Raw genomic sequence first — 23,058 nt, forward strand, 5'->3', positions numbered from 1 at the left:
CATCATCTGGGTTAGAAAATCAGCTATACTTCCTATAAAAGCTTTGTCAAAAATGTAATTTAAGTGTTGGACAAATATAATTTTAAACAAAATTAAAATACTTATTCTCACACTCATTCTTAATCAAAAACGTACAACGTGCAATGGGCAAACTGAAGAAGATTCAGTTTAGTCAATAGAAATAAGAATAAGTATTAGAAAAATAACAATAAGTAAGATGAAAAGGAAGAACCGCCGCAACCGTCGCCGCCGCAACCACCGCAACAGCCGCCGGAACCGCCGCAACCACCGCAACCACTGCAACAGCCGCAACCGCCGCAACCACCGCAACCGCAATTAGTCAATAGAAATAAGAACCAGTAAGAGGAAAAAGAAGTGGTCCGAGCAGGTCAAAAATATGGATATAATTGACACAGAGCGCTTGGTGCCGGCCTTTTTATAGGAAAAGCAGCAGTCGTCGACGCAGCCGCGTCAAAATGGCGGAGCTCTGCTTTGCCGTAATGTATGTACAGTATGTATATGTGTGTGTATGGGAATGGGCTATGGGCAGCACACATACACATATATGTACTAGAAATGGGCAAGGACTGAAAAAATTTGGCACGACTCATCGTGGTACTAAAGTAAAAAGTTCCAGCACGCACTACCCCGCACCGTTAAAAATATTCAAAACACGGTTCAACACGTTTTTCATGATTTATTTGTACATATGTATGTCCCCTCATTATATTCATATATGTTTTATTAAACAAAATAAGCATATAAAGGATCTACAAATAAGAAAGCAGATGCTGACATGACACCACCGTATCAGTACATTCACCATGACATCACCTTATTACTAATTTCACAACGGTCGCGACTGCGCTGTTGTCATTCGGCATTTTTCGTGGCTTCGAAAAGCACACACACACCCGTCCGCCGACATACATACATACAATGTATGCATGAAAACCCACCCTTTACTGCTACGTAGAAAAGTGAGAGAGAGAGGGAGAGAGAAGTTGTAGCATCTACTACTGCTAGCTATAAATGCGACTGAAAGGCGCATAGTAGCGAGTGTGAGTGAGATGGCATGAGTTGATTAACCCTTAACAGACCCATGGTGTTTAAAATTTTAAAATAAAATGATGTTACATATATATTAATATTTACATTTTTTGCAGGCATTAATACTTTTCGTCAACATTTTAAGTTATATTAAAACGTATCTTTTACATAATATATGTATAAATATTGCTTCTAATTCTATGTTATTTTTTTTATATGCTATATATATGTATATATTATATATATATATATAATATAATTTGCAATATGTAATTTTGTTGTTTTCGGGACACAAGGGTTAAGGGTTAACTAAATTCGTCCATGAACAACCTTCATGAACAACCACATCAACAAGCATGCATGCACTGACGGTAAAGGAAAACACGAAATTCTATGGAGTTGGAGAATGAGGAATTTGTCTTGTATACACACTGTGGGCACGTACTATGTAGGAGCTGCAGACTGTCCGTTGGGACAAGTTTGTATCCAGATTTCAGTAATTTTATTTGGGAATTTATTGGGGCAAATGGGAATTGATGACATCTTTGAATGCAATCACCGATTTTACGAACTTTTTTGTCTATTTTTGAATAGTGCGGACTTATATATATGTACATACATATGTAGGTAGGTCGATAAGCAGATTGTAGGACATGATTTGTAGAAAAACATATAGACACACATCTTTATTCGAATATAATAAATGACAAGTTGTTTGGTATAAAAGAAAGTGAGACAAAAAAAGTTGTATATGTATATGTAAGTATAAGTAAGTGTAACTAGCGCCAAAGAACGTTCTACAGTACAGCCGAAAAGTCCTTTTCTCGTTCTCGTTCGCGCTCTCGCTCCTGCCTCTATCTACATATCTCTCTCCTCCTCTGTCGTCGTCTCCTATATACTATAGGAGGATACTACTCGTACTCGTATATATGGCGTATATATGGGAAGCGGCGACGCCGTACAAATGCTTCGAGATTACAGATTCGACTTGAACACTCGCTGAAATGGGTTTGAGTATTGGTGGGGTAGTGGGATACTGGGGTAGTGGGGACTGCGGAGTGGACGCTGATGCTGCTGGTGGTGGTGGTGGCACTTAGATGCCGCGGTAGGACCGATGGGCCAGGAAGGCACTGATGAAGTAAAGAACGGCATTGACCAGACCCAAGACACCGGCCACCATGTAGCCGTCGTGCTTGACATCGCGCAGCCGGATCAGCAGGCAGATGGATGCGGCCAGGATCAGTATGGCAGCGACGCTGTGGTAGATCAGCTCCTGCAATAATACAACCAATACGGGCCCAATGAAAACATGGCAAAGATCAATGCAAGGGCTTGCGGCACTCACGTAAATCGTCTTGGCGATGATGCCCCCCGTGCTGAGGGAGGTGAGGCAGGCGAGCAGTAAGCAGAACGTCCCTATCATAAACGTGATGACCAAGGTCGGGGTCACCAAATGTTAATGTGTGTGTGTGTGTGTAGGAAGCTTGGTTGCATACGGTACATAAGCCGTCTACAGTTTGGTCGTCGCAACTAGAACTTGAACCAGTTGGACTGCGGAGTGGGTATCCTACGGTGCGCAAGGGAGGGTCTGAAGACACGGCGACAGCCTCTGATGATTGCGATGGAAGATGAGTGACAGGCAGTTATGGTACTGTTTCTGATACTGACTTTATTGATAAAAATGATTCTTATTTATAGGTAATCAAAAGGTACAAAAGTGCTGAGTCTGTAAAATATATGTTTGTATATTATGGATAATTTTAGTGTCTGGTGGGCAATTGCGACATTTTGATGGTCAGCAACACACCCCGACGCCTGAGGTGTACGAGCTATCTGCTGCCGAGTACAGAGTGCCAGAGTGGACAACGAACACCGCCAACCGAATCCTGCCGACGCCTCTAATCCAGAATGTACTGTGGCGACTAGAGCCGCGGGGACGGACCCTGTTCGATAGCTGGTGGTTCGAGAAAAGGTACAGGATCCACCGCCGCACGAGTCTTCGTAACTCTCGTCGGGGGAGAAAGAGGCGGGTGTAACGAACCTAAAAGGTTTCGATACAATCCGTCCCCCGACCTATAATGAGCGCATCGCACCGCACCCCACAACCAGCGCCCCCTCCGCAAGCAACCACCGATCAACACGCGCCAACTCCAGAACGATGACCAAAGACATCAGGTCACGCGAGCTTTCCCACACTCCAAGCCAAGCCATCGGCCGAGTGCGGTCTTCCGGGCTCATCGACGGAGGAAAGTCGGCGCCGCCAAAATCTGCAACGATCACCAAGAACGGCAAAGTGCGCCCCGACGCGGAAGTGCATTTGTCAAACCCGCCGACCCAGCAATACGGGCCTATAAAAAGACGGCGACGAGAACCAAAGAGCAGCTTACGCAGAAAGCCTTGCCACCGAAGGACTTTGGCGAGACTAACATGGGAAAACTATATATTGATAACTAGAACTGGTTATCCGTCCGCAATGATGAAGATGAAAAATTGGAAGATAACCGAAAGATTATGGTGTATGACATATACCATTTGTTCTTCAACTTGAAGAAGAGTGTTTTAGATGTGGATGGTCAAAGACTTTTTTGAATTTACCGAAGGGATTGCGTGCGACTACCATGAGAAAATCGATCGCTCCAAATATTGTACCAACAGTAGGGTCAAGCGTTGGGGAGGTGCTGGCAAAAACAAATCTTTCGAATAAAAAGACGGCGACGAGAACCAAAGAGCAGCTTACGCAGAAAGCCTTGCCACCGAAGGACTTTGGCGAGACTAACATGGGAAAACTATATATTGATAACTAGAACTGGTTATCCGTCCGCAATGATGAAGATGAAAAATTGGAAGATAACCGAAAGATTATGGTGTATGACATATACCATTTGTTCTTCAACTTGAAGAAGAGTGTTTTAGATGTGGATGTTCAAAGACTTTTTTGAATTTACCGAAGGGATTGCGTGCGACTACCATGAGAAAATCGATCGCTCCAAATATTGTACCAACAGTAGGGTCAAGCGTTGGGGAGGTGCTGGCAAAAACAAATCTTTCGAATAAAAAGACGGCGACGAGAACCAAAGAGCAGCTTACGCAGAAAGCCTTGCCACCGAAGGACTTTGGCGAGACTAACATGGGAAAACTATATATTGATAACTAGAACTGGTTATCCGTCCGCAATGATGAAGATGAAAAATTGGAAGATAACCGAAAGATTATGGTGTATGACATATACCATTTGTTCTTCAACTTGAAGAAGAGTGTTTTAGATGTGGATGGTCAAAGACTTTTTTGAATTTACCGAAGGGATTGCGTGCGACTACCATGAGAAAATCGATCGCTCTAAATATTGTACCAACAGTAGGGTCAAGCGTTGGGGAGGTGCTGGCAAAAACAAATCTTTCGAATAAATCGCTCAATTTGCCATTGGAATTTTAAGTCTACCGTGATCAAATGCCGTGATTGAACGGCTAATCAGGTCACGCGAGCTTTCCCCCACTCCAAGCCAAGCCATCGGCCGAGTGCGGTCTTCCGGGCTCATCGACGGAGGAAAGTCGGCGCCGCCAAAATCTGCAACGATCACCAAGAACGGCAAAGTGCGCCCCGACGCGGAAGTGCATTTGTCAAACCCGCCGACCCAGCAATACGGGCCTATAAAAAGACGGCGACGAGAACCAAAGAGCAGCTTACGCAGAAAGCCTTGCCACCGAAGGACTTTGGCGAGACTAACATGGGAAAACTATATATTGATAACTAGAACTGGTTATCCGTCCGCAATGATGAAGATGAAAAATTGGAAGATAACCGAAAGATTATGGTGTATGACATATACCACTTGTTCTTCAACTTGAAGAAGAGTGTTTTAGATGTGGATGGTCAAAGACTTTTTTGAATTTACCGAAGGGATTGCGTGCGACTACCATGAGAAAATCGATCGCTCCAAATATTGTACCAACAGTAGGGTCAAGCGTTGGGGAGGTGCTGGCAAAAACAAATCTTTCGAATAAAAAGACGGCGACGAGAACCAAAGAGCAGCTTACGCAGAAAGCCTTGCCACCGAAGGACTTTGGCGAGACTAACATGGGAAAACTATATATTGATAACTAGAACTGGTTATCCGTCCGCAATGATGAAGATGAAAAATTGGACCACGATCCGGTTATTGTCTACACGACCCGAGAGTTAATGCCGGCGGTAAAGTCTTGCTTCCGTTACCTGGCATCCGAGGCCGAAATCGACGAAGATAACCGAAAGATTATGGTGTATGACATATACCATTTGTTCTTCAACTTGAAGAAGAGTGTTTTAGATGTGGATGGTCAAAGACTTTTTTGAATTTACCGAAGGGATTGCGTGCGACTACCATGAGAAAATCGATCGCTCCAAATATTGTACCAACAGTAGGGTCAAGCGTTGGGGAGGTGCTGGCAAAAACAAATCTTTCGAATAAAAAGACGGCGACGAGAACCAAAGAGCAGCTTACGCAGAAAGCCTTGCCACCGAAGGACTTTGGCGAGACTAACATGGGAAAACTATATATTGATAACTAGAACTGGTTATCCGTCCGCAATGATGAAGATGAAAAATTGGAAGATAACCGAAAGATTATGGTGTATGACATATACCATTTGTTCTTCAACTTGAAGAAGAGTGTTTTAGATGTGGATGGTCAAAGACTTTTTTGAATTTACCGAAGGGATTGCGTGCGACTACCATGAGAAAATCGATCGCTCCAAATATTGTACCAACAGTAGGGTCAAGCGTTGGGGAGGTGCTGGCAAAAACAAATCTTTCGAATAAAAAGACGGCGACGAGAACCAAAGAGCAGCTTACGCAGAAAGCCTTGCCACCGAAGGACTTTGGCGAGACTAACATGGGAAAACTATATATTGATAACTAGAACTGGTTATCCGTCCGCAATGATGAAGATGAAAAATTGGACCACGATCCGGTTATTGTCTACACGACCCGAGAGTTAATGCCGGCGGTAAAGTCTTGCTTCCGTTACCTGGCATCCGAGGCCGAAATCGACGAAGATAACCGAAAGATTATGGTGTATGACATATACCATTTGTTCTTCAACTTGAAGAAGAGTGTTTTAGATGTGGATGGTCAAAGACTTTTTTGAATTTACCGAAGGGATTGCGTGCGACTACCATGAGAAAATCGATCGCTCTAAATATTGTACCAACAGTAGGGTCAAGCGTTGGGGAGGTGCTGGCAAAAACAAATCTTTCGAATAAATCGCTCAATTTGCCATTGGAATTTTAAGTCTACCGTGATCAAATGCCGTGATTGAACGGCTATTCAGTCAAATGAATATCGTTAAGACCAAACTTAATGTTAAGTATAAGGTTTATTTTAGAAATATATACTTGTTTGATGTATACGACTAAAAGGAGTTAGACTAGGGAGTTAGATGAGATAATAACACAATTAGAAATCTATATATCTATTTGTAGCTTGTTCTAGCTTGAATTTTTGTAAAATATTGCATATTTTGACGCTCAGAATCTGGAATCAGTGGCCCAGAGACCACAGTGTTCCGGAGGGGCCCTTCATAACGATGCAGAACTCAGCAGCCTGGGGGGCGGCTGCCGCCGCCGGAACCACCGCAACCGCCGCCGCCAAATAATTTTATGTCAATTTAAACAAATACTTCTGACATGGCCGTAGCCTACAAAATGACCCACATGTATTATAATTTTTCTGGGACCTGTCGCGTGCCTGCTGTATGTCAATACGCTCACAAATTGGCATTTCTTGTAGCCGAAAGTATTAACAGATTCCCATCATCTGGGTTAGAAAATCAGCTATACTTCCTATAAAAGCTTTGTCAAAAATGTAATTTAAGTGTTGGACAAATATAATTTTAAACAAAATTAAAATACTTATTCTCACACTAATTCTTAATCAAAAACGTACAACGTGCAATGGGCAAACTGAAGAAGATTCAGTTTAGTCAATAGAAATAAGAATAAGTATTAGAAAAATAACAATAAGTAAGATGAAAAGGAAGAACCGCCGCAACCGTCGCCGCCGCAACCACCGCAACAGCCGCCGGAACCGCCGCAACCACCGCAACCACTGCAACAGCCGCAACCGCCGCAACCACCGCAACCGCAATTAGTCAATAGAAATAAGAACCAGTAAGAGGAAAAAGAAGTGGTCCGAGCAGGTCAAAAATATGGATATAATTGACACAGAGCGCTTGGTGCCGGCCTTTTTATAGGAAAAGCAGCAGTCGTCGACGCAGCCGCGTCAAAATGGCGGAGCTCTGCTTTGCCGTAATGTATGTACAGTATGTATATGTGTGTGTATGGGAATGGGCTATGGGCAGCACACATACACATATATGTACTAGAAATGGGCAAGGACTGAAAAAATTTGGCACGACTCATCGTGGTACTAAAGTAAAAAGTTCCAGCACGCACTACCCCGCACCGTTAAAAATATTCAAAACACGGTTCAACACGTTTTTCATGATTTATTTGTACATATGTATGTCCCCTCATTATATTCATATATATGTTTTATTAAACAAAATAAGCATATAAAGGATCTACAAATAAGAAAGCAGATGCTGACATGACACCACCGTATCAGTACATTCACCATGACATCACCTTATTACTAATTTCACAACGGTCGCGACTGCGCTGTTGTCATTCGGCATTTTTCGTGGCTTCGAAAAGCACACACACACCCGTCCGCCGACATACATACATACAATGTATGCATGAAAACCCACCCTTTACTGCTACGTAGAAAAGTGAGAGAGAGAGGGAGAGAGAAGTTGTAGCATCTACTACTGCTAGCTATAAATGCGACTGAAAGGCGCATAGTAGCGAGTGTGAGTGAGATGGCATGAGTTGATTAACCCTTAACAGACCCATGGTGTTTAAAATTTTAAAATAAAATGATGTTACATATATATTAATATTTACATTTTTTGCAGGCATTAATACTTTTCGTCAACATTTTAAGTTATATTAAAACGTATCTTTTACATAATATATGTATAAATATTGCTTCTAATTCTATGTTATTTTTTTTATATGCTATATATATGTATATATTATATATATATATATATAATATAATTTGCAATATGTAATTTTGTTGTTTTCGGGACACAAGGGTTAAGGGTTAACTAAATTCGTCCATGAACAACCTTCATGAACAACCACATCAACAAGCATGCATGCACTGACGGTAAAGGAAAACACGAAATTCTATGGAGTTGGAGAATGAGGAATTTGTCTTGTATACACACTGTGGGCACGTACTATGTAGGAGCTGCAGACTGTCCGTTGGGACAAGTTTGTATCCAGATTTCAGTAATTTTATTTGGGAATTTATTGGGGCAAATGGGAATTGATGACATCTTTGAATGCAATCACCGATTTTACGAACTTTTTTGTCTATTTTTGAATAGTGCGGACTTATATATATGTACATACATATGTAGGTAGGTCGATAAGCAGATTGTAGGACATGATTTGTAGAAAAACATATAGACACACATCTTTATTCGAATATAATAAATGACAAGTTGTTTGGTATAAAAGAAAGTGAGACAAAAAAAGTTGTATATGTATATGTAAGTATAAGTAAGTGTAACTAGCGCCAAAGAACGTTCTACAGTACAGCCGAAAAGTCCTTTTCTCGTTCTCGTTCGCGCTCTCGCTCCTGCCTCTATCTACATATCTCTCTCCTCCTCTGTCGTCGTCTCCTATATACTATAGGAGGATACTACTCGTACTCGTATATATGGCGTATATATGGGAAGCGGCGACGCCGTACAAATGCTTCGAGATTACAGATTCGACTTGAACACTCGCTGAAATGGGTTTGAGTATTGGTGGGGTAGTGGGATACTGGGGTAGTGGGGACTGCGGAGTGGACGCTGATGCTGCTGGTGGTGGTGGTGGCACTTAGATGCCGCGGTAGGACCGATGGGCCAGGAAGGCACTGATGAAGTAAAGAACGGCATTGACCAGACCCAAGACACCGGCCACCATGTAGCCGTCGTGCTTGACATCGCGCAGCCGGATCAGCAGGCAGATGGATGCGGCCAGGATCAGTATGGCAGCGACGCTGTGGTAGATCAGCTCCTGCAATAATACAACCAATACGGGCCCAATGAAAACATGGCAAAGATCAATGCAAGGGCTTGCGGCACTCACGTAAATCGTCTTGGCGATGATGCCCCCCGTGCTGAGGGAGGTGAGGCAGGCGAGCAGTAAGCAGAACGTCCCTATCATAAACGTGGTGGCCATCAGGTAGAGGAACAGATCCTGCTGTCCCGAATAAAAGTAGTTGCGGTATCCCTGATAGTTGTAGGCCACGATACCCACAATAGCAGCTCCAATGATCTGTGTACAAATAGGCTCGTTAGACTCTCCGATGAGATAGTTGTGTATGTATTGAATGTTTTGGAATACATATGTCCAGGATCGGTTGGCATAACTTACCAGCTCAAAGAGCTTTAGAATTCCTGGAAAGGACTTCAGGTAGCCTGTGTTGAGCACGATGTACGAGGTGTTGGTGGTGCTGGTGGTGGTACGTGTAATGGTCACTGAGTGCGACATCTTGGCGTTAGTTTCTTTCGGTGGTTTTACTGGGGATATTAGGGATCTTCTGCAAAATAAGTGTTTACGGAAATATTGAAAATTTTTCAGTTAGTATAGTAAATACCAACTACCAATTAGAACCCACATCACCGATTTGATTTACGTTTCAGGCGGATGCCAAGTTCAGAGAAGTTTGAAACTTTACGAAAGCTTATCCTTGTGGATTGAATATCGAGTACCATCCAAATGGTTTTATTTCCATTTAATAAATCGTTTAGGTTTCTGGACCTAAATCCTCCCATTCAGATACAGTGGTTTCTTTGCACATCTCCCAACTCGTACTCGTACCTGCAAGTATTCTCTTCTGTGGCACACAGTGTCCTACATTTACGAGTAAACTTGTGGCCGATCGTATGGGCAGCTGTTACAGATCGAACGCCCTTGCCACGCCCATCGATCGGCACAGTTTCAGAATGTTTTCGGGATGCTGTTGTCTGTGTGGGTGTGCTTGTGTATTTTTGTTCATACGTTTGTTGTTGTTTTCGTTTTGGATTTTTTGGTTTTTGTCTAATTTTAAAACAAATTTCAATGCCGGCCTCGGGCGAAAGCGCCAAAAGCGTTATTGAAACATCGCCCGCCAGTGGGAGAATCGGAGAAAATGTATTTACTTGACACACAGATATCCTCCTCCTCGTCCTCCTTCGCCACCGTCAGTCTTTAGGGGATCTGCGCACATCTACTATATCTTTATTGGGTAGACACATACGTGCATAGATATGCCCATATGTATGTATATTCGTACTAGTAGGAGTGGGCACACATGTACATACATACATTCAGATGGGGTGACGTCATGAACTTTATGGTCTGCTGCCTTTTGTTCGTTGGAAAAACTGAGAAAAGCTCCTAGAAATGGGAACGCACACGCACACCCTAGTGTCTGAGGAGCGAACCAAAGACAAAAAGGTACAAAGTGGATATACTCTTCCCCGAATTCCCGGAAAATTCATAGGGAATCGAACATCACGCATCCCGTATAGCCCTCTCTATTGCTCGGATGTGTGTTTGGGATGACTCAAATTTCATTGGGGATGGTGTTGGGGAGGGGTTGGCTGTTGATTTCAGACCTTCCTCAAGCTCTGAGATCGAAAATCCGCGGCGCATTAATCAAGGCAGACGGTGACGCCATCACATCGAGTGACGCAATAACTTACAGTACAGACTGGTCTGACGGGAGCCCAGAGCCCCAGAGCCGCAGAACCAAAACCGAATCCGGCTATGATGAGACCAGATGAGAGATGCTAATCGCAATAAGCCATGCGCCCATTGCCAGAGGGAATGGAATGGGATGGTCAAGGGGTGTGGCCATGGCCATTCCATGGCATTCCAAAACATTTTGCCCGAAACAAAAAAGGAGCATTCTACTCGTATCATCCATCGAGTATGCTCGAACTTTGGGAGCATGTTGATTAGGCACCAACGGATTTCCGCTTGGCATACGAAATCGAAAACGAGTGGGGTGGGGAGGCATGTAGGAATGGCTGGGAACAACGCCAACGGCCCAATCCGTTCCATGATATCATGTCCAAATTATGCATGCAACAATAGCAACAAGTTGTCGGTCGGGTCGGGCCTATCAAATGAGTTGCCCAAATAAATTCTGCCTGCCATTTGTGTGTGTGTTGAGTGGAGTGGAGTAGTAGTGGGAAGTGGTGCGAAATCGAGTTATATCTTTTCTTTGCCGGAAATATCTTCTATCATTTGATGGGAGACGAGACTAAAGGGTGCCGCCGACTAGCGGTGCCTGCCGCTATCGATTTGCCGATAGCTGTCAATCAGTTTGTGCCACCTTCTCCGTGGGGTGGCGGTGGGGCTGGAATGGTCTGCTCTGCTGATAACAGGAGTGACTGCGACGCTGCACCGAAGCGCAGAATCGTACTCATGTTCCGATTCGGAAAATGATATCATCGCTTCTCTATCGGACGAGCGCACAGAGCTCTCCCCCCCTACCACACCACGATGCAGTTTTATGGCCATTTTGTTGGAATCGTAAAAAAACAAAAAAAAAAATCAAAAACAAGCGAAGGAACAACAGAATTCAATAGTTTTGCGAAGGAGCGGGGCGGAGGCTACGCCCCAGAAATCGCGCGCGTTTATCAAAAATGTTCCCCTTAAATTCCACATTCGCACTCATACATACATACATATGTACACCATGCAAATACATATGTATCTTTCGATGAATATATGTACCTACATATCTATACTTATGGGGGGGCATCTTAGTCTTACTTTTTGGATACTCGCTGTTCTGCGGGGGCTTTTCGAAATTTCCAATTTACTCTCGGGGTTTTCGGGGCTGTCTAGTGTGTTGGCGCGCGCACGTTGAAAACGAAACTGAAAAAGCGTTTCGCTTTTTTTTTTGCCAGCAAGCGAGCAGCAGCGGAGCTATAGAGCAGTCCCAGCCCCAGCCCCAGCCCCAGCGTCGCAGCCGACGCCGGCTGCGTCGTGTTCGAATGAAAACAATATCAAGCAGAAGGCTAAAGCGGTTACTGCCACCCGACTAGACGATGCCCAGTAAAATCTCATGAGCGAGAAAGGACCGATAAGGCTATACACAAGGCCCATCCTTGACTCAAGCAAGGTTAAGATACGTCAACCGTACTCAGCCTTAACCCTGAACGAATATCATCAACGTACATACCATAGATATGTTGAGGTTTTAAGGCATACAAGCCATTGAGCCAATTAAATTTACCTATAGTCGAAAAGTCACCTGAGAATGTCGCACATATGTACTTTCGACCTTTCGCCGCCTACAGGGTATCATCTCGAAAGCACAACAAGTTGTGGGCCCCCGGCCCCTGTTGAAAGGCGTCGTCCGCATTGACTGACTGGCTGCCAGTCGCTGACGCGCTGACGTCGTGATGTCATCGACGAACGCTCGCCGTTCGCCGCTGGCGAGTATCTGTCTGGCTGTCCTCCGGGCCCGGGCAACCTTCCCAATAAATATCAGTTATGGGTTTCAATGCATTTTTGACGGCCTTAAACGCGCCCCCGGCACGCACTCTGCGGTGTAACTGTTCCTTAATGGGGCCCCAAGAGCCACCCCGCCCAGAGGGAGAAGTTTCGCGGACAATTGCACTTATTATTATTAGTATTATACGAACATTCTGAGTCAGCGGTACCTGATTGCCATAGAGAGAGCGAGAGAGAGAGAGAGAGAGTGGTTGACTAACGGAGAGAGTGCCGGTGGAGAGTAGGTGAAGGCCCTGGAAGCTAAGCGAGTGAGAGAGAGCAACAAGAGCTTTGCTGTGGTGTGGCGTTTGCTATATCTATGAGTAATGCAATGCTTGGCAATGCCTGCGACGATGTCGGCGCTAGTTGAAGGAAAACACGTTGACACGACGCGATGCGATGCGATGCGACACCCACTGGCCCCACCACCTAGTACTGATCAGGAGGTGGGAGGGAGCCAATATCTGCAATACAGATCAAATGAGTAATCATCTCCAAGTACGTAGAAAGAGGTTACCGTTACCATTACCATTACCATTTACCGTTAACGAACTGAAACGCTTTCTTTCTGGGTTCTCAAATGTTTTATTTCCATTGATCTCTCGCTGATTCTGATGAATGTTTGACATGCGATTAAACGCATGTGCATATGTATGCATGAATGTATGTTTATGATGTGTCGAATGTGTATGTATGAGTGGCTGACTGTGAACGCAGTCCGATGTGGGTTGGGTGCGTGCTGGTGATGGCTTGTTTGCTAAATGCATATTTGCTTAGTAAAATTATTAATCAAATCCTATTCTCAGTACAATTTTGTTTAACAAATCTACATCCTTTTGTTGTTGTTTCTTTGTTCATTTTCACCTTGTGCTGCCCGGCTGTTGTGGTTGTGTGTGTGTGTGTGTGTGTGTGTGTGGGAGCAATAATTAAGGCTAAATTTGTATTATATGTAATTGCTTTCGTTTTGGGCTTCGCTTCCTATCTATCGAGCATTAGTTCAACTATATCGATCGACAGTTTGGCAGTATGGCATAAGGAAAGCTTTTATAAACAAACAAAAATTCAGCTCCGAGCGAGCTGCTACGAAGCGCCAGCAGCAGGGGCAGTGGCAGAGGTATAGCTCGTATGTGGCCATCCTGCTCTGTCTCGTGTGTGTGAGGTGTTCTAGTGTGTGTGATTTTATGTGTGTGTGAGTGTGTGTGTGTGTGCTTAACTTGTTTTTTTTTTTCAAAATTTGTTTGTTTTTGCCGCTGTCGCTGCTCCAAAACTGACTTTGACCCTTAGTCGAGACCATCGTCGACAAAGTCCGCCGATTCCTTCTTGGGGGCCTTCGGCTCGCTGTTATCACTGGCCTTCTCTTTCTCGTCATTTTCCTGGCCAAATAGTCCGGCTCCAGCTCCAGCGCCACCGAAGCCAGCTCCAGTTGGGTCTCCACTCGGGAAGAACTGCTTCATCAAGTTGAAGATCTTCGGATTGGAGGCATACTTGGAAATGTTGGCCGGATTGGCTAAGATATCCCGAATGGCGGCTGCCATCTCAGGATCCTTCATCAGTCCCAGCATCTCCGCTATTGAAGCGCCGTTGGGAATGCCGCCAGCACCGCCCATGTCTGGGAAACCACCGGGGAAGCCACCGGGGAAACCACCACCAGCTCCTCCTGGAAAGCCGCCGCCTGTCGAGCTGGCCGAAGCCTTTTGTTTTTCCTGCTCTTTGCGTGCCTTATTCTGAGCACGTAGACGATCCTTGACCTTACGCTCGGCCTGTTTGCGCTCCTGCTTGACACGGTGCTGCTCGATCTTTTTGGCATTGGGAGTCACCTCGCGCAGCCACTCGTCGGTCTCCTCGTCAAAGTCTAACTTGCAGGCCTGGCGCAGATCCTTGGCGGCCTCCTCGAACTGGCCCAGCAGGCGGTGTGCTCGTCCGCGGAACTTGTAGCCGGCTGCCGAGTCGCAGTTAAGTTCGAGGGCCTTATCGCAATCACGGATGCAAGCATTGGGCTTCTTCATCTTGAGGAAGGCCTGGCCACGCTTGGCATAGTAGAGGGCATTGCCTGGATTCAGTTCAATGGCCTTGGTGTAGAGGCCAACGGCCTCCTCGAACTTTTGCTCGCCATAGGCCTTGGCCGCCTCACCGCGCACGTCGCCGGCCTGGTCCATCTCCTCTTCGGTGGGCTCCTTCGAAGAGTCACCCATGGGCTGGGCTGGATCAAGGTCGGGCTCGATGACGCCTGTGGAAAGGAGTGGAAAATGATAGCGGTGGCTGGAGCAAAGATCAAAGATTGTTCCGACAATCTGAAAAGTCACGTGACTCTGCAAAAAAATGCTAAGGCTACCAACGCACCTTCCATATCCAGCTCAACATCGGACTCGGACTCCGACAAAGAGTCGTCATCCTCGCTGGCATCCGAATCGATGCTGACTCCCTCGGAGTCTGGGGTCGAGACACCAGCACCGGCCGATTTCGATTTGGGACCGGCATCGCCGCCGAACGGGCATTTTCTGGAAATTTCGATTAGCAAAAAGGCGAAAAAAAATTGTACATATGTATGTATGTGCGAAAAATGTGCGGAATGCGCGAACGTGGAGGGGGCCACAACCACAACTTACCCGCCTGCAGCGGCGTCTGGCATCTTGAAGTCGCCTGCCGGAACCTGGCCGCCAAACTTCTCAATAAAATCCTTGACAAATTTAAGTTGCGGCACATTCAAAACCGTGGGATTCGAGTCCACAAACTCGATGAAGCTCTTTAGCTTCACCAGGTCATCCTTTTCCATAGGCGCGGCCATTTTCGTTTTTAATTTTCAATGATTTTCAAGTTTTTACTTTTTTTTACTTCTATTCAGTGTGACTGCGTACTTATCGATCAAAAATACACTCTGAAATGAACCGATTCTCAAAATATGCCGATGAAAAAACGTACTTAGCCCACTTAAACCCCCTTTATTTAAACAGGATAACAACTTGAGTTAAAATGCGAAAAATAACAATAGATCTAATAGGCTAAGCACTCTCTGTCCATGATATGAAATCATGTTTTGACATTCGATACAGTATAAATTAATTTTCTTCCGTAAAAATAGAACGAACTTAGCCCACTTAACCCCCCTTTATTTAAACAGCCGAACAGATGTTCGTAGGTTGTTACTCAATTCTCGCTTTAAATAATTACGTACTAAACCCAGGGTGACACAGACACAATGGCAGCCGCAGCCCCGCCCCCGGATACAGCTTACGCGAACGAGAAAGCCCCCAAGGAAGTGGACATCTACCGTGATACCTTCATCCGTTACATGGGTAAGCGCAGAAAATACAATTGCAAATCGAAACTAGCCTCAAGCCCAACCCTGTGCGTGCCTCTGCTATTTCAGGCTACAGCAATGAGATTGGCGAGGCTTTCAGACCCCTGGTGCCCAAGTCGATTGTGGCCGCCTCCTATGGCATGGCCATTGGCTACGTGTGCACGGACACCTTCGACAAGTCGCTGCGCCTGCAGAGGACCGGTGCCTCCAATCGCGATTTGGCCATCTTGGCCGGGGACGTGTTTAGCTGGCAGATGATGGCCTCTGTGATCATTCCGGGCCTGGTTATAAATCGGTAAGCGTGCAGTTCCATGGCTCTGGGTCTCTACATTCTTCCGCACTACACTTCTTTTCTAGAATCACCTGGGCCAGCCGGATGATGCTGAGCAAGGCACCAGTGGGTATACTGAAGACGGTGCCAACACTGATAGGACTGGCGAGCATTCCACTGATCATCCATCCCATTGACAACCTTGTGGATCGCATAATGGACGAAACCTACCGTAAGGCTGTGCGGTAGTGAAGGCAAGGCCTACCGCTCCGCGAACCCCATTCAAACTTCTTGTTCCGGTGATAGTCTCTAGCTCTTAAGTATTTCCAAATGCCACATGCTACGTGATACATGCCACTCTGCTCTGCATCGTAGATGACAGCTAAGACCTTGGTCTAAATGCAATTTGAATCGATACATAGATCTGTATATATTTGACAAATTTACGTTTTATTGCAATTGAGACAGCACGGACATATTTGTGTTGGTAGGGTGGGGGGGGGGGTAGGGTGGTAAATGTACAATATGCTTTAAAAAAATAACTTTTCTCTATACACGCATGAGGCCACTGGTGGAATGCCGCTCGATTGGTGGACTGCATCTAGTTCTCGTCCTCGTCGTCGCTGTCAATCAAATACGGACTGTCCAGGGCACCCAGGCCGGCGGCCACGCCGCCCTCGTTGGCCGTCGCCAGCTTGGTGCGGAGCATGTGTCCGGCCTGATAGTTGTGAATGATATGGTCAGCATCGCCGATGACTACCCCAAAGATTCCCAGTTCGGAGACCATGTCCACAATGGTGGGCGGCATCTCGGCGCCTGGACGCACCATGTAGCCCTTGGTTAAGGGCGGATGTATGAGGTCCATTAGGATCCAGCCCGAGCGCTCAACGCGCGACATACGCTGCAAGGCAGACACAGAAGAAATTAGGGAGGATTATCTTGGATCAGGGATAGTGATCAGATCTCACCTTGAGGGCGTCTGGAATGTCCAGCCCATAGACATTATTGCCACCGCCCTCGCGTTGCGGCTTGAGCACAAACTTCTCGGGTGTGCGCAGTGCCATCTCGTAGGTGGCATTGCCTGCATCGTTGTCATCCAGCGAGTAGAGACCAGTAAAGATCTTGCCTACTGCCTTGATCTCGTCCGGATCGTTGATAAAGCGTTCCAGCACCGCCGGTTGGGCCAGTGCCTGCTGTACTTTCTTTGTCCCCGCTAGATGGTACTGGATTGACGGGCACTTGATGGCCAGCGATGTCTCCATCAGGTAGCGGGCATCCCACTCGTCCTGCGAGTGATAGTGTCCGGGCTCGTAGCCGGCACGGAAGTAGATCACAGCTACCTCAAGGCCACTCCTGAAAGAGGAAAAAAGACATTAGAAAGAGGCGGAGCTAATGGATTATTACGTACAGCAGGAGCTCCTTGTTCAAGCCGAGTTTTCCCTCGCGATGAACATCGGTGAGGGTACGACGCAGCACCTTGATATGGGGATAGGTCTCCCGTATGTAGAACTCGTGGAAGCGCTGGTCGCAGATGTTGTAGGACACATCCTCGATGATGAACAGGATCACAGCCTGCGGCTTGGCATAGATGTCCCAGGCCTTGACCATCCCGTCACAGAGTCCAGCCAGGGCGTTGTTATTGGGCATCTATTGGAAGGAGTTATCAGACGAATTAGCTAGATATATATTCAAGGCAAGGTATACGGGGCACGGGGATACTCACTTTCGGCAGCTTGTCGGCATGTCCCAGTTCTCTCAGCACAAAACTGATTTTGATCGAAGCAGACAGAGCAGAGGCGGAGAAGAGAAACGAGAGAGAAGGCGAGATTAGTATAATTCTGTGCCCAGACCAGGGACCAACAACAACAGCAACAGACAACAAGAACAACAGGGTTGTGGGGGACAAAGTTAGTTATATTTACACCGCAAAGAACACAAAGAACTCTTGGATTAGAAGATACTCAATGGTTTGGATGTGTATGGATTTACGTATGGTTGCGGTTGAGGGATAGGTATGGGATAGAGGCGGGTTTTAGATATAAAGATTTAAGCTGCTCAGAAGCCAAGATGGAAGATGGAGAATGGAAGATGGAAGGATGCATAAGCAAGGCATGAGCGCATGAAGAGAGTAGGAGACAGACTAAAGCCATTGTTAGATGTTTGAGGGGGCCGCCGCATGCAACAAAAGAGGCAGAGACAGAACAATTGAAGAACAGCAAAAGACAGGGAGAGAGAGAGATCTATGATAAGCTTCGATCTATGGAGATTCTACGGATGAGTGTGGGTGGTGCGTGAGTGGCAGTGCTTGGAGGGAGGAGTTAGAGGGTTTGTTGCAAGTGTAAGTGCAGGTGTGTGTGTGTGTGTGTACTTGTATACGTGTGAGTGTGATAGATAGAAGAGCGCTTAATACTTCTGCAGCTGCACCAAGTGTGTGGCAATGCCACCGAAACTGGAGGCAACCGTGTTGATTTCGACCTGCTTTATGGCACAGCCCTCGTACACGTGACCCAAATAGTCGGAACGCAATAGGCCGATGCTATAAGCCTGTAATTATGATCGTTATACATTATATATACATATACATTTCACAGCAGCAATTCCCTTAATTCTAATTCTAAACTTAAGCCAAATCAAAATAGGTAGGTAGAAAAAAAGTAATGATCAATCAATCAAAATGTATTTTGTTGCGCACCGTCCTCCACAGGCTATATAATTCATAGAGAGAGCGAGAAAGAGATGAGACCTTGATATAGATGTAGAGAGAGAGAGAAGGAGAGAGAAAGAGTGACAGAACTGGCGATTGTATGGCGATGGGTGGAATGGGGGTTACATGAAAGCTTTGCAGATTTATGTTGAAACAACTGCCAAAATATCTATATATTTAAGAAGAAAAAACTGCCTGTTTCTGCTTCGTTGGGCTCTACAGTAATAGCAACCAGGCCCCCTCCCACGATTACTTCTGTTTTGTGTTTGTTTTTGTGGAAACTCCGATAAGGCCCGCAGCTGATCCGCAATGGGTGGCCATATTTTGTTGTATATTAATTAAAAATCAATTGCCAGAACAGAAACAGCAACGTATATTATTCATACCGAACCAAACCCAACCGAACCCCTCCTCTGTTTGTCTTATCGCTTTACGTTTGAGCGCTTCAACACTTCAGCAAATATAATAATATATCAGCTGGCATTCTATCTATTATATTCCTATCTAGTACTCGTGTGGATAGTATCTCTCTAGAGTGGGGTCAGGGGAAGGGAGGGGAGGGACTGCTCGTACATGCACACTTCTGGAGATTTATAGTAGATATATGTATGTAGTACCTCTCTGGTCATGCGGGGAGGACTACTTAAAGACACAAAGAACGGCACAGAAAACATGAATTAGACTTGGTAAAAACTTGGATGATCTGGTTAAAGCGGTGTCGATTAGTTAGCTTCTTTGATCAGAAGATTAAGCAGGGATGCTGGCGGTCGGGCGTCGGGTAGGCGGTATAGAAGGAGGAGGAGGCGGAGGCGGAAGGCAGAAAGCGGAAGGCGGTAGGCAGCAGAACAGGCGGCAGAACAACATTACTCAGCATTCTGTTGGGGGGACTCAACCGAAAAGTAGTAATCAAATTAGTTAGCAAATACATGTAGAAAATACAAGTCAAGTTATACATATGTGCATGTGTGTTTAAAAGTAATTAAGACTCGAACAGAATGGAAGGAGAAAAGGAGGCTTTAGCCTCCTTCGATTAGGCTACAGGACACTACAAAGGCAGCACAAAAACACACGAGGCAATGTGAGAAAAAGACTAACAAATTCCGCTGTGACAACAAACGGTCTACGGTTTTAAAAGGATCAGTTATCATTGATCAATGATCACTGGGTGTGTGTGTGTGTGGGTGTGATCGTGAGAATGATATGCTCTATAATCTATTGGCAGTGGATGATTGATAATGGAGTGTGGATGTGTGAGGGTGAGGATTTGTTGGGTGACAGTGGTGGGGGTGGGGGACAGCACCTTTGTACGGTTTTACTTGCTGGTCCCAAATGGCCAAAGCCCGAAGCTATCGTATTGATCTCGACCTGCTTCCAGCAGCAGTAGGCCGCCGTCTTTCGATCCTTGGATGCCACGGTAGCGGTGGTTATCCCAGAGACTGTGGCCCGACTCAGATGCATATCCCGCTTGGCCTCCTCCTCTTCCGACCTCGCTTCTGCCTTGGACTTGGCCTTGCCTCTTCCGCCTCCTCCACTTCCACTTCCAGTCCCAGCAGCAGCAGCAGCAGCAGCAGTATCCGCTTGACCATCCTCGCCAGCCTCTCCTCGCAGCAGCAGGGCCTTGGGCGAGAGCTCCGGGCATCCGGACTCTAGCATTAGGTCGCTGCGCAGCATCCCCAATGATGTTCGCTTCGGATGGCGATTGTTTGATTGATTTGTTGGTTGGTTGGTTGAGTTGATTGATTGATTGGTTGATTGGAGCAGTGCACAGCGATGCAATGAGGTACGGATAATGGAGCAACAAATTGTGGTTGAGATTGATTGATAAATTTGGACAGATTTCGGTTTGATTCGGTGGGTGTGTCGGGTGATTGGTGGTGGTAGTGGTAGTGGCGGTGCATTGTGCGGGTTAGATTTTGGTTGAGTTGAGTTGAGACGCCGAGAAGAGCAGAATATATGTGAAATTAATTTCGTATTAAATAATAAAGTGTGAATACATATTATTCAATAAATAAAGACAGAATTCTTGCTAAAACATAAACGAATAGGGTAAGAGAGAGAGAGAGAGAGAGCTACAGCAAGGAGCGGGGATCTGGAAGTCGGAAAAGGGAGTGGGTCTGGGACTTGGACTTTCTGGCATTCGCTGATCGATTTACAAGCTAACAGATTGACTGGCGATAAGGAGGCCGCTCCTAAAGGATGAACGCATAAATTACGCCAGATTATCTGAAGCTTCCTTATGCACATGGCAATGGCTATGGCTATGACTTTGGCTGCGGGGCGATTTATGGATGGGCGATAAGATTACACCAGCCGATGTGCGCACGGATGAGAGGCCGCAATAAATTAATCGCCTGCCCCTAGACTAGCTCTAGCTCCTGATGGATGTTCACGCCTACACCTACGGCTACGGCTATGGCTATGGCTATGATGAGGTGTGTACTGGAGGGTGGCTGTGTGTGCTCGAGTGTGTGTGGATGCGGATGGAGGGATGTGTTTGTGTTTGTGTGTGTGTGCGTGTGCGTGTTTGTGGGTGTGGATGGACGCAACGAAGCAGAAGACGGCGTCTCACCTGTGTGAAGCCATGTGCCAGCACTTTCCGATAGATGTTAAACAGATTGGCGGTGAACTCATCCACCTTGATAGTCTCCGCCAGGGTGGTGGTGATGAACTCCTCATCGTGGGCCACATTGTGCATCAGACGGTTGATGATCGGCTGCAAGCCCACCGCCTTCTCGAACTCCTTGCGCGGAAACGAGGAGGGGACCAGCACAAACGGAGCAAACTATTACACATACACAAGGGGGCGTACAATTAGATAGGGCAATTGGATCAACACCGCTGGCACTCTGCACCACTCTACTCACGTTCAAGGAATCCGGACTGAAGCTGGTCTTGGAACGCATGGCCGCACCGTGCATGATGGCATAGTCCTTGGCCTTGCCCGTCACCTCGATCAATTCGTCCTCGGGCAACGGCAGGTGGATGCAGTTCCGCAGCACGGGTGTATTGGGATCGACGGACATGGTTCGGCTTCTGACTGTGGCTGCGGGACTGGTCTGGTCTGGTCTGGGGACTGGCTGCTGCTGCTGCTGCTGGCTGAAAGTACACAATCGATGGTCAGCAACTCTCGAATACTCCGATGGTGGCAGGGAGGGCCTCACAATTGCGCCTGTTCGCCGGGAATGCTCGCTGCTGAATGCCAGCAGTCAGTGTGCGCTTGTGCTTGGATAGTGCTATCGCTATCTCTTCCGCCGACTCGTATTTCGTCACCGGTCGCAAGCCCTGGCTGCTACGCTGCACTCAGTTGCTTGGGTCTTGGCTGTTTCTATGGTTACACTCGTCGACACTTGCGATCGGGCACACGATAATTTGGGCTATAATTTTGTGTATTGTGTAGTTTAATATACAAATTAAATTTAAAACAATACAATTGACGGGAAAACTAAAACAGAATACTTCAACAAAACCAAAATACAAAAACCAATATTAGGGATGGGCGATAGTCGACCCAGCTGACTTGTCACGAGCATGAGCACGACCACTAATCTAACCGCACAGTACATACATATGTAGATGTGCCAGTTCATACATCGAACATGTCAAAAACGAACTTTCTGGATTAGATCCCAATGTCATCCTTCGATCTATCGATCGACAACAAGGACATTGACTATGGCAGCCAAGAGAGCGGCTACGCGGACTACTAGACTCTAGATAGATATCGTTGTTGTTAGGTTTAAGGATATATAAGTATTTAGATAATAGATACATATGTTTATTTATTTGTACCAGGCTAAAACAATTGAAAATCATCCTTGCAGCATCCTGTATATGGGACACTATCCCGATTAGAAAAAAGCGTGGCAATACGTGGAAAACGAAATATTTTTTATTGGCAAAAATGTGCTTGAAACTGAAACCAGTATTACAAAGAAATGCAAATACGAATCTTCGGGAGGCTATATCTCCGACAAATAGGGCCAGATCGGTGAAGGACCTCCTTTCCCAGGATCGCGAGGATTCAGACTGTCGATCGGCATCAAAATCTCGACTTTGAAAATGAGGCCGATTTTTTGAAAATTTAATGATGGTTATTACATCATGATTTTTTGTGAAAATCGTGAAAAAATGGATGTCCTTTTTTCTG

General features: G+C 45.9%; 4 protein-coding genes across 9 annotated transcripts; 1 reads left to right on the top strand and 3 right to left on the bottom strand.

Moving 5' to 3' along the window:
* Positions 1-1,911: 1,911 nt before the first annotated feature.
* On the bottom strand, positions 1,912-12,041 carry LOC4815405 (uncharacterized). 2 transcript variants are annotated; one of them, XM_001355687.4, is made up of 5 exons: positions 11,913-12,041; positions 9,522-9,687; positions 9,305-9,422; positions 2,396-2,466; positions 1,912-2,323 (listed from the first exon to the last, which is right to left on the bottom strand). In XM_001355687.4, exons 2-5 carry the CDS (start codon positions 9,636-9,638, stop codon positions 2,144-2,146), a joined length of 486 nt encoding a protein of 161 aa, XP_001355723.2. In that variant the 5' UTR covers positions 9,639-9,687; positions 11,913-12,041; the 3' UTR covers positions 1,912-2,143. The 2 variants fall into 2 exon arrangements, with proteins under 2 accessions (XP_001355723.2, XP_015041382.2); XM_015185896.2 differs by lacking the exons at positions 1,912-2,323; positions 2,396-2,466 and adding an exon at positions 8,750-9,161 and having other exon boundaries at positions 9,234-9,422; positions 11,913-12,040.
* Positions 12,042-13,103: 1,062 nt separating this feature from the next.
* Positions 13,104-16,649, top strand: LOC4815569 (mitochondrial fission process protein 1). Its single transcript, XM_001355685.4, has 4 exons — positions 13,104-13,136; positions 15,820-15,931; positions 16,006-16,231; positions 16,294-16,649. The coding sequence occupies exons 1-4, from the start codon at positions 13,119-13,121 to the stop codon at positions 16,454-16,456; spliced, it is 519 nt and encodes a 172-aa protein (XP_001355721.4). The 5' UTR covers positions 13,104-13,118; the 3' UTR covers positions 16,457-16,649.
* Positions 13,200-15,520, bottom strand: LOC4815909 (hsc70-interacting protein 1-like). Its single transcript, XM_001355686.3, has 3 exons — positions 15,245-15,520; positions 14,979-15,136; positions 13,200-14,865 (listed from the first exon to the last, which is right to left on the bottom strand). The coding sequence occupies exons 1-3, from the start codon at positions 15,421-15,423 to the stop codon at positions 13,919-13,921; spliced, it is 1,284 nt and encodes a 427-aa protein (XP_001355722.1). The 5' UTR covers positions 15,424-15,520; the 3' UTR covers positions 13,200-13,918.
* Gss2 (Glutathione synthetase 2) lies at positions 16,637-22,431 on the bottom strand. 5 transcript variants are annotated; one of them, XM_001355684.4, is made up of 8 exons: positions 22,073-22,426; positions 21,776-22,007; positions 21,481-21,693; positions 20,212-20,597; positions 17,931-17,973; positions 17,616-17,854; positions 17,176-17,560; positions 16,637-17,108 (listed from the first exon to the last, which is right to left on the bottom strand). In XM_001355684.4, the coding sequence occupies exons 2-8, from the start codon at positions 21,932-21,934 to the stop codon at positions 16,809-16,811; spliced, it is 1,725 nt and encodes a 574-aa protein (XP_001355720.4). In that variant the 5' UTR covers positions 21,935-22,007; positions 22,073-22,426; the 3' UTR covers positions 16,637-16,808. The 5 variants fall into 5 exon arrangements, 4 of the variants coding, with proteins under 4 accessions (XP_001355720.4, XP_015041380.1, XP_033237453.1 ...); XM_015185894.2 differs by lacking the exon at positions 20,212-20,597 and adding an exon at positions 18,618-18,751 and having other exon boundaries at positions 22,073-22,423; XM_033381562.1 differs by lacking the exons at positions 20,212-20,597; positions 22,073-22,426 and having other exon boundaries at positions 21,776-21,914.
* Between the last annotated feature and the right edge of the window lie 627 nt (positions 22,432-23,058).

This window comes from Drosophila pseudoobscura, chromosome X (genome assembly GCF_009870125.1).
Source record: "Drosophila pseudoobscura strain MV-25-SWS-2005 chromosome X, UCI_Dpse_MV25, whole genome shotgun sequence".
Lineage (NCBI taxonomy): Eukaryota > Metazoa > Arthropoda > Insecta > Diptera > Drosophilidae > Drosophila > Drosophila pseudoobscura.

Coding starts and splice junctions, on each gene's coding strand:
- LOC4815405 (XM_001355687.4), bottom strand. CDS start 9,638: ATGTCGCACTCAGTGACCATTACACGTACCACCACCAGCACCACCAAC. Junction 9,423..9,521: donor TTCTAAAGCTCTTTGAGCTG/GTAAGTTATGCC, acceptor ATTTGTACACAG/ATCATTGGAGCTGCTATTGT. Junction 2,467..9,304: donor GGCCACCACGTTTATGATAG/GGACGTTCTGCT, acceptor CGTTTATGATAG/GGACGTTCTGCTTACTGCTC.
- LOC4815569 (XM_001355685.4), top strand. Junction 15,932..16,005: donor TACCTTCATCCGTTACATGG/GTAAGCGCAGAA, acceptor CTGCTATTTCAG/GCTACAGCAATGAGATTGGC. Junction 16,232..16,293: donor CCGGGCCTGGTTATAAATCG/GTAAGCGTGCAG, acceptor CTTCTTTTCTAG/AATCACCTGGGCCAGCCGGA.
- LOC4815909 (XM_001355686.3), bottom strand. CDS start 15,423: ATGGCCGCGCCTATGGAAAAGGATGACCTGGTGAAGCTAAAGAGCTTC. Junction 15,137..15,244: donor CCAGACGCCGCTGCAGGCGG/GTAAGTTGTGGT, acceptor CGAAATTTCCAG/AAAATGCCCGTTCGGCGGCG. Junction 14,866..14,978: donor TGTTGAGCTGGATATGGAAG/GTGCGTTGGTAG, acceptor TCCTTTCCACAG/GCGTCATCGAGCCCGACCTT.
- Gss2 (XM_001355684.4), bottom strand. CDS start 21,934: ATGTCCGTCGATCCCAATACACCCGTGCTGCGGAACTGCATCCACCTG. Junction 20,598..21,480: donor TGGCACATGGCTTCACACAG/GTGAGACGCCGT, acceptor CGCCATCCGAAG/CGAACATCATTGGGGATGCT. Junction 17,109..17,175: donor ACATTCCAGACGCCCTCAAG/GTGAGATCTGAT, acceptor TCTGCCTTGCAG/CGTATGTCGCGCGTTGAGCG.